At 42.2% G+C, this 10,404-nt stretch overlaps 1 protein-coding gene across 2 annotated transcripts; it reads right to left on the bottom strand.

The window, feature by feature from the left end:
- Positions 1–826: 826 nt before the first annotated feature.
- Positions 827–9,328, bottom strand: LOC147605553 (prefoldin subunit 5-like). Of its 2 annotated transcripts, XM_086793491.1 has the most exons (4): positions 8,934–9,320; positions 1,672–1,748; positions 1,224–1,343; positions 827–1,123 (listed from the first exon to the last, which is right to left on the bottom strand). In XM_086793491.1, exons 1-3 carry the CDS (start codon positions 9,136–9,138, stop codon positions 1,260–1,262), a joined length of 366 nt encoding a protein of 121 aa, XP_086649617.1. In that variant the 5' UTR covers positions 9,139–9,320; the 3' UTR covers positions 827–1,123; positions 1,224–1,259. The 2 variants fall into 2 exon arrangements, with proteins under 2 accessions (XP_086649617.1, XP_086649618.1); XM_086793492.1 differs by lacking the exons at positions 827–1,123; positions 1,224–1,343; positions 1,672–1,748 and adding an exon at positions 1,761–2,600 and having other exon boundaries at positions 8,934–9,328.
- Positions 9,329–10,404: the final 1,076 nt, after the last annotated feature.

Here is a 10,404-nt window from a genome sequence, read left to right as displayed (position 1 = left end):
GAGTACAATAGGTGTCTCTAGAGTTCACCTTAACTCCATCATGGGGTCTGTATGTAGTAAGATTTAGTTCAAAGGTAGCGGTTGAGGCCTTTCAATTCAATTGAATCGACTCTCTTCAGTACTTGAGGACAAGCATGAGGCATTTATTTGCACAACAACAGCTACCTTGTGAATATTGACAAGGTAAAGGCCTTGAGAATCTTATGAGAAACATGTCCTTTTCCCTAGACTTTAGTACCTGAAACATAAGAGGTTTCACTACAATGCTCTTCCACCTTTGAGGAAAATTTTTGTATTGTGAACCGAGTGTTGTATTGGGTCCTAATCCAAGTTCTTCCTTGTAAACCTTGGATAAGAACTAAAGGATACCTAGTTGGCTAGGTCACTTGCTGTGTAACAATTTTAACCATGCAAAATCACCAAACCTTAACTATGGGGAATGTGTAATATAAGTGATAATAAATAAACTATACTAACATAATCTCTATGCCCTTAATAGTGTATACACAAGTACCTCTTTAAGATTTGGGAAAACAAAAATGATTCACCATTAAAATATATAGTTAAGATTTTAATTGCTTCCAAGAAACCTTTTGTAAGTTCTTGGATTGAAGACACGGTTACTAATGACCAAGTCAATAATAACTTGACCATCATCAATATAGAATCAACTATTATCATGCAAGTTCAAGCCTCCCCCTTTGTTCTCAATATGCTAGACACATTCCACAACAAAGCTGAGTCATCCCATATGTACATGCTTGGACAAATGCAAAACAGTAAGCCAGAAAACATGATGTAATGTGCTTCTACGACACCTTTATTACGACAATTGATGGGATTTTCCAGCTTGCAAGATATAATTACTGGGAAGTTAAAACACTTTGCATCAATTCACAAAGGTATAATTGGCATTTTGCGTAAGTTAAGATAGTCGTACATTTCTAGGGTCTTTGCATTGCTCTTTTGTGCGTGTGCGTGTGCGTGTGCGTGTGCGTGTGAACATTTCTCTTTTTCGAGTTCTTATAAATAATGGGCTCATTGTGCCCCTACATTTCCTACTCGAAGTATCAGGAGACTACAATTTACAGCTGATGCAAAAAATACAGCAGCAAGAGTGGACCTGTTTCAATCCAATAATGAGAATGATTACAGGAGTCCACCAGATGTCCCTTCATACAAAATGACTTCAATCCTTTTAAATGTATCAGAGTTTTGGGTACCTCTGAGTATGAAAGCTCCGAACAGTGCAAAGAATGCTACTTAGATGCCAATGAGTGTTTCAACTTGGCTTGCATTACCATCGTTACTTGCTCTGCAGTATTACTCTTTTCAGCTGCAACCTGCCAATCAATTCAAGCTAGCAGTGTTGAGGAAAGCAAGCACTCTTCAGTAATTTCAAACTGGTAAAGACAATATTTTAATGCGAATACTTCTATATGGTCACTGTAAAACATTTTTTCACAATCCATCATGACCACGTGTCTGAACATATGCCTGTGTATAGGTGCATAGGTGAGTGCATGTGAGGTGTGTAGGTGAATGTGAATGTGCATGCGCATAGGTGCATAAGTGATGCATGTTGTGTGCATGTGCATGTGCACAACGCGTGTGGGGATGTGTGCATGTGAGTGTGCATGTATGTGTATAGAAAGGGAGGAGAAAGCATACGTCCACTAATTTATCGTGATTGGCCTTCAAAAAGTTGATTTTCCTGTCACAATAATCTTTGCAGACTCCATGGTTTTCTAAAACAAAACAGAAAATTAACTTTTATGGGGAAAAAAAAACGACGATCTGGCCAACTGTTGTCCAATAGAAATTTCCCCTTGGCCAGCCCATGCACTGCAAAGAATCACTCTGTAGAAGTCTAGCGCTGAGGAATGCAGATGAGATGACTGAATTCCCATGTGTATGAATATGCATCACCAGTGCTGGTCAGGCAGTTATGCTGCTGTTGGCCTGCTGAGAGGACTGCCCACGACCTCGACGATCTGGTCAACTGCTGTCCGATGAAGATTTCCCCTTGGCCAGCCCATGCACTGCAAAGAATCGCTCTGTAGAAGTCTAGCACTGAGAAATGCAGATGAGATGACTGAATTCCCATGACTATGAATATGCATCACCAGTGCTGGTCAGCCAGTTATGCTGTTGGCCTGCTGAGAGGACTGCCTATGACCTCAACAATCTGACCAACTGCTGTCCAATGGCCACTGCCACATGGCACCTACGCCTGCCAGGAGCCTGCGCACACATCCGACTACTACTACTGGCTGCACTCGTGCTAACTGATGCCAGGCTGCCCTATGCTTGCGAGATGTGCCCAGAATACTAGTAGGTGTGTCACTCTCCCCCGCTTGCATTGCAGCTGTCTTCAGCTGCATGGCCTCCTCATAAAGCTCTCAATAACGGAGGAGACTCATGCATGAACCGATCCTCATCGAACCAGAAAGCCTTCTCGATCTAAGAGTTCTTGAAGTAGAGGAGATATTGTAATTGCGTCCATCGAGAACCATGCTTGTAGTGGTGCAAAACAACCTGCTCCGATACCAAGACTTTTTGTAATCCTCCGTCATCCACCAGCTCAGTTTCATCCTCATCTGAATGAGCACTTGTAATGTGGCGGATTAAGAGCCATAATCTTGCAGTTAAATAACTATTAAAGAGAGAACGCTAGACAGCACTTAACCAATTCATTGTAGATTGATCTTGCTTTTGATGGTGCTTTTCTTGTTTTAAAACATGTGATAGTTTTAAATAATCTGTTTTTCTTCCAAAAGTGCCTAGCAAAAGGGGTATTCACATGAATCCGCAGTCCACAAGCACTTTAATAACCTGACCGGTCACTTTACAATAGGTGTGGGCGTCTACAAACACAAGTTTAGTGGTAAACATGTATATTTGATACTTAAAACAACAAATATACTTACCACATGCAAAACCCATGAGGAACATTGGGCCAAAATCCCAAACAGGTATGGCAAACCATACAAAGTCACACAAATAAAATAAATGTCACGGCGCACACATGAACTTGTACTTCCAAGTATTCTGCCTGCCATTTCGGTAACCTATGTGCGCATGGCCAGAATCCATACTAGTATCATGGATATCGCTTGACGCTCTCTCATGACTCGATAACCGCCTTGGCACCATCCAAAACCCCTTCGGGCATCAGCCCCAAAGGACAAATTATCAATCCCCTTCAAGCATCCACACCGGAAGTCCAAATATTCCAAGAAATTCAAGATTTACGAAAGCGAGGCAAGTCATCAAGGCACACTCAAAAAACATATGAAGCACAGTCAAAGCAAACATCATTGAACTCGGGCACAACTCTCCGAGAAAAAAGCGAACAACTCAGAAGAAAGAAGTGTCCACCACAAGTACCAGGCTGCCACCAAAGCCACAATCCACACAAGACCCCCTAAACCCTATTGTTCTACCAAGGACAATGTAGCTGATCTCTTCACCAAACCACTTCCGAGAGCTACTATGGAGGTGTTACTTTAGCATGCTGGTCTTGAATCGCCCCTCTGGCGCTGAAGAGGAGGTGTTGGATTATATCATATACAAATGCCATAACACAACCCAACACTAGGTAACCAAGCCCGAACACAGACTGTAGAAATGTCAAGCCAACAATATAATCCATATACTTCCGTGTGGGTACTGATTCTTCCCCAAAAACCACGGGTCTTCATGCAATAGAGCTAGTACAATAGGTTCAACTCTCCATTCAACCGGTACAGCAAGTACAATGGCTGGTATAGTAGGTGCAATGGGTGGTACAACAAGTATAGTGGTTGGTACAGCAAGTACAATGGCTGGTACAATAGGTACAAGTACAATGGCTAGAAATCATAATAAAATGATTAAATACCCTTGCCTTTAGTATTTCTTCTTCGCGATGGAAGTCTCCAAAACAGTCCCCAACAGCCGGTATTCTTCCATGGACAGCCTTCAAGAGAGAGAGAGAGAAAGAGAGTAGCCATCATTAGGGCAGCCTAGAACGGTGGTAGAGGCTAGTGTGCAGCAAGAGAGTCTCCATTAATGAATAGAGAGGGCTCCAATTTATAGATTTGGGGCTCCCATGAGTGAAAATGGAAAGAGAAGGCTATGATGACAAGTGGAGATTCCCACAAAAGCTGAAGTGACAAGTGTGAGGCCACTTGTCTCTCTTTGATCCACTTTCTAACAAGTGTCAGGCCACTTGTCTCACTTTGGTCCACTTTCTTACCACATGTCCCAATCTAAGAGATGGGTCCTTCCATAAACTTTCTCTCTCAAAATATCCCAACTAGTAGACATTATCTCATAGGCACTTTGCCAACTCTTGGTATCTACTCAATTCCAGATGTAATGACGCGAACAGAATTTCCATCAAAGTCGGGCTAAAAATAGCAACTATCCTAAATTTTATGAGTGTGGTCCTTTGTATTCTAGGATAATCCCCCATTCCCAAAGCTTGTACTTTCCAAATATTTAGACATCCTGGTGTCCAACAAACCCCTTTCATACTGGGAAATGTCCAGGCTGGTGACAGAAAACATCTTCAAACAAGTTGTGTTGTTAAAGAGATTGAATCCACAGCGTGAAATTCAGGGTTTCTACAACACTAGGGCTCTGAAATTTTGGGTTTTTTGCAAAAATTAGGATTTAATAATTAGGGTTTCAGCTCAATTAGAGTTTCTACAGGGCTCTGAAATTGGGTTTTTTTGCAAAAATAGGGTTTTTTACAAAAATTAGGGTTTTTTAAAATTAAGGTTTCAAAATTCAATGGCACCATATGTAGAGATAAGCATAAGAAAAGGTTGAATAACCTGTTTTTGTTGAGAAAATTCTAAAAATTAGGATTTTTGAAAATTAGGGTTTTACATAAGTGCCCATTTAATGAGAGAGAGAGAGAGAGAGAGAGAGAGAGAGAGAGAGAGGGGGGGGGAAAAGAGGATAAGCCTTGGCCCAATTCTGGCATTGGGCCACCTCCCAAGTACCCATGACTCTCCCAAGAGTGGGAGGGTGGCCAAGTCTCGGCCAGGCGCCCAAACCCATGTCCATGCCTATATTCATTAGTAAGTTGTCCGCCCAGCTTATAACTTGTCTATCCACTCTTTAATGATTTAAGAATACCCAAACTCACTTATAAACTGTCCAGTCACACTTTAATGAGTGTGAACTTGCAAAAACCGAAAAATAAGATAAATGACACATTCAGATCTTGCAGGCAGTAAAACAGTGCACGCGAAAACAATTTCATACATGCAAGTATACCATGCATAAGAAAGTATTGGACAATCTCCCTTTCATTTAGCTTGTAAGAAACAATCATTCCGAGCGTAGACATTACATCCCCAGGCCAACCGGAATACCGTAATCTCGATATGGGCACGGACCAAAATCCCCAGCCTCTCATATCCAACCTAGTGGCCCGTGGTGTAGACATCAGTCCCCTACCATGAGGTGCCAGTCCACATGACCATTAGCGTAGACATAAGTCCCCTGCCACCATGAAGTGTCATGTCCACACAATGAAGTCCATCCATAGGTCCGGAAGCGTAGAGAATGCCCAACGAGTGACATCCCCATCCCCCCCCCCCCCCCCCCCCTGAAATTCCCCAGTCGGCTTGAGCACAATCTTGACACACCTAGCACCATATTTACATGCACTTTAGGCTCTTCTTCCTTCTTGACTTTGTTCTTACATTGAGGCAATATGTGGACTTTGCTGCCACATTTGAAGAACTCGTATTCACGCATGTACTGCACTCTGTGTTGCGGTGACAAGCCAAATGTGCCCTTATTATGCCAAGGCTTCTTCTCCTAATTATTTTCAGCTTTCAAGGCATTCTTGGCATCCTTAAAATCCTTCTTAGGTAGCTGTCCACCTTTATGCAAGCAATGACCAGCTTTGTCCTTGCCTTTTCCCATGCTCATATCAATCTTAGATTGCACCCATTTGACATTGAGTTGCTCGGTGACCAAAGCTGAATTTATGAGCTGTTGTAAAGTTTGATTGGGGTAGATTTCAAGCCCATGTTGATGGATGGATTGAAGGCCCGACTCAAACTTTCTCTTCTTCTCCTCTTCGTCTATCTTCATAAAGGGAACCACTTCCAATAGTACTTTCCAAAAATTCTAATACATAAGAAGTGATTGATTCCCCTTCTTTCTGGCCCAACCAATCCCACTTTTTGCGTATGTTCTTTGCAAAATTGGGAGGTAGAAAATGAGCATAAAATTTGCTTTTAAATTCAGCCCATGTAGCAATGGTGTTGCCAGAAAGCTTATCGGCCAACCACCAATGTGCTGGAGTGCCCTTCATGTATATGCCAACATGTCTAAGCTTTGATCCCTCCATGAAGTCTCCCTCGTAAAAAGCAATCTCAAACCGGGAGATGAAAGATAAAGCTTTGGTAGAGTCATACTCGCCATGATAGTTCTCAAATTTTACAGATTTCTCTCCGACCTTGAACTCTTTGGCCCTCTTGCTATGGTGCACATCCTCCTCACCAATGTTGGCTCTTCTTTTGCCTTTGTCTCCATGAGGAATGTAACGGTCCAGTTCCTTCCTTGTAGCAATCGAAACATGAGTAGGTTCCCTGACATGTGTACCTAAAAGTGAAGAAGCATGCCATTGAGATGGGGTTCCATGAGTAGTAGAGGCATGACGAGAGGTTACCGACACCTCTTCCCTCTCTTGTTGAATTGATGATCTCAGCGTTGCGAAAGCGGCTCCAAGGAGGTTTGGACAAGGTGGCCTTTTGAAAATAAGCTCACCCTCTTTTCCCTCCAGATCTCCTTGATCCATGAGAAAAGAGAGTGCCATCTCTCTTCGTTTGACACCCAATTCAAGTGCAACAATTTCCAATGCGTCATTCACAACAATTGAGTGCCTTTGTGCATCCAATACCTGCTTAACTTTCAATTGCTTAACTTTCAAATCTTCATGCAAGCTCTTCAATTGGGCATCTTTTTCACATAACTGCCTCTTGAGATTTTCCATCTCAACATGCATAGCATCAACTTATCAAGTTCATTAGTGTCCTGCATCTTCTCTTTACCACGGGATGACAATACCTCATTTACACAATCACCACGGTCTTTCCCTTTACCACAGGACAGCTGTGCCTCATGTGCATAATCACCATGGGATGCATGAGATACATTTTCAGCATAGTGTTCATCATTTGCATGAGTTCCATGGTGTACATCTTCGACAACCTGTTCTCCACAAGCTTGCCTTCTTGAGTATACATTCACGAACTACCTGTATGGCTTGCCGTAGTGTTTAAGAGCACTAACAATTAGTGTATGCAAGAGAGGATCATCTTCCACACAGAAAGGAGGAAGATCCTAGGCTATGATACCAATGAAATTCCCCCAATTGTGGTTGAGCACAATCTTGACCATAGTTACCACGGAACGGGAACGTTCCGGGAACGTCGGATGCTAGAACGGGAGCGGGAACGGGAGCGGATCGGGAACGTCGCGGAACGCCACGTCATATGACATGTCAGCATATGACACAAAAAAATGTAACTTTTTGTATACGGATAGCCAAATATGCTTCATAATATTTGCTCCCCCAAGACATGAACATACATTTCTGCAAGCAAACCCTTAAATTTTTTTTTATTTTTTTTTTTTGGCGGAACGTCCCGATGTTCCGGGAACGTGCCTTCGCCCGGAACGGCGTTCCGGCGTTCCAGGAAGGCGGAACGACGTTCCGTGGTAACTATGATCTTGACACACACTTATACTATCAATACAATTATACAATTTGACACTTCTATACAAACATTTCTTCCACTTGGGACACTCAATAAGTTCTTCAATATTTTGAAATATCTCCAATGACTCCATTTCTCATAGGTTACCTGAGTCGTATCTAGTGACAGCAAACCTATTGGTATCATTATGAAGGCACTTCTACTGATGAGATTCTATAAGTTCCTACACCTTCTAGGTCTCTAACAACATTTATCCTCAAAAAGGGAATGCATGCAGCAAGGGCTAACTCAAGGAAGCAAGTTCAATTTCTTGTCAAGTTATTATGAGCATCTTAGATACAAAGGAGATTTAATAAAGTTTCTTCTCTATGGTAACTTGGAGGCCTATGCTTATATCAAGATCTTGCATTAGGCTAGGCTTACTTTATTAAAATATTCTTCAATAAAATTGACTGAAGCCCTAGCAATAACATTCTTGGGTGAGTCCAGTACCACTAAGGGATTTGTAAATAGGCTCTTGTTAGGTTGTGTAATTATATTTTATTTTTTTATTTATCTAAGTTTTTGTTTTTCAATGTGATGGTGGCTATTGCAAGTGGATGGTATGAGAGACCAACTAGAAAGTAGATAGTACGCTAAAAAGTGCAATGATGGAAACATCCCATGCAAAGACGTCTAGCAATGGCTAGAACCTTGCCAATGGGGTCTCAAAGAAAGGGGTGGAGTCGAACCTCAACGCCATTTCAAAGCATTTGCATACGCATATATGTAATCATTACAAGGCCACACCTAACTTTGCAACTGAGCCAACTAGCATAGTTAAAATTAACTATAATTAGAAGCATTCAAAGCCCTCTAAAGAACCAATCCTGATATGTGTACAAGCTCTAAAACTTGTTATTCACCCATCATCCTTGAGATATAGTGGATGGGGAGTCTCTCCCCCGTCCATCCGCGAAAAGTGGGGCAGTCTGTAAACACCCTGAGTCTTCCTTATCGAAAAGGAGACCTCCTCACCCTCACACATATCCTCTTCCTTCAGGATTATGAGCTCTATAAGCACCTTTATTTACTCACTAAAAAACCCTAATTTTCCTAAAACAACCCTACTACATGAAATTCCCTTAACACAAGGCAAAGACAGTATGAAAATGTCTAGAAAGGTGAGGAAATTTTTTCACTTGGGGGAAAATAAAAGCAGACCTGGAGGGTGGACAGAGATGTTGTGGATGGCCTTGGAGGCAGCTTCAAAGCGGGCGGCGGCGGTACGGATATTACCAATGCTGTCCTGCAGCAGGGAAACCTCCGAATCCACCTGCTCCTTCACCTGCCGGATCTGCTCCAGGCTCAACTTCTCTATCTGCTCCACCACTCCACGCGTCTGCTGCTGCTGCTCTGATGATGACATGTTCTATCTCTTCATCCAACACCCCGCAGAGAAGGAAAATGAAACCCCTCCGTCCCCTTGCTGTGCTGTGCTGTGCTTAAAGATTGCGGGTGCAACAAGAATTTTAAGTGTGGCATCAAAATATAGTGGCTTCATGTGTGCTCTTATGAGGTGGTTTCACATAGAATTCCCTGTTTGCGCTTCATTCAAAATTTGAAGTTGTCATGGCATTGGCTCTAATCTAGTCTCTCATCTATTAAAAAATGTGGGGCACGAGCCTAACACGTGACTCATGGTGGGCGAGGCCACATGACTTTGTGGAGCACTACCATGTGGCATGTGTGTGTTACACAGACGAGTGCTCCAAGATGCGAATAGAAGCGATCGCGTGATTTAGATAATGGTTTGTCAAATAAATGAAGAGGACATAAAGAGGAGTGTGAAGAGGACCGAGCTGTGAAATGGTCCATCGAATGGGATTGATGTGAAAGGACGTATATAATGATTATGTCAGCATGACATATTCTATGATTATGCATATACAGGATGCACAAATGCCTAAGGAGGCTTGGAACACCTTGGAAGATGTACAACACAAACACCCAAGCTCAGAAGATGTAGCTAAAGCAAGAGTTGCATAATGTGACCACAGGAAAGCTGAGTATAAATGATTACTCAATGAAGGTTAAAGGGCTTGCATATGCCCTTGCTTCTATCGGATCATCAGTAGAGATGATGACATGGTATCCATGACCTTGAATGGTCTTGGCAAAGAATGCAGCCAATTTCAGACGTCCATTAGAGTTCAAGAGAACTTTCCTAATTTTCATGAATTGATTGCTCTTCTCATCCGTTGAGGAGATGAATATTGGGGGAGGTTCATCCTCTAGAAATTTAAATGAGCACGACTTCTATACAAATACAAGTAGAGGCAGAGGGAGATCATCGTCTAAAGGCTGAGGTGGAGGTTGTTTAAATCATGGGTAGAAATAATGAATTCAATAAGCCACAAAAATGTCATTTACAAATGGTCTTATATTAATGTGAATGGCTTAATTGGTTCCAGCCATAGTAGTAGAGGTCAAACAAGGTTGGGTTTCATTTCAAACAAGGTTGGGATCCATTTCTTAAGGTGGGATGTTGAGTGACAAGAATCCATTGGTAATGCATCCATAGGGAGTGGGTTGGCAATGCCATTGGAGGTGTGAGCTTAGCTGCTTTGTGTCGACTTTGCAATATATCATATTATAGTCAACATGTGGTCAGAAAATGCACACATGATGCATG

The sequence above is a fragment of the Cibotium barometz genome, chromosome 59, assembly GCF_041138505.1.
Source record: "Cibotium barometz isolate CiBa-2024 chromosome 59, ASM4113850v1, whole genome shotgun sequence".
Lineage (NCBI taxonomy): Eukaryota > Viridiplantae > Streptophyta > Polypodiopsida > Cyatheales > Cibotiaceae > Cibotium > Cibotium barometz.
Note: the sequence above shows the minus strand (reverse complement) of the source record. Positions and strands in the feature narration are given on the sequence as shown.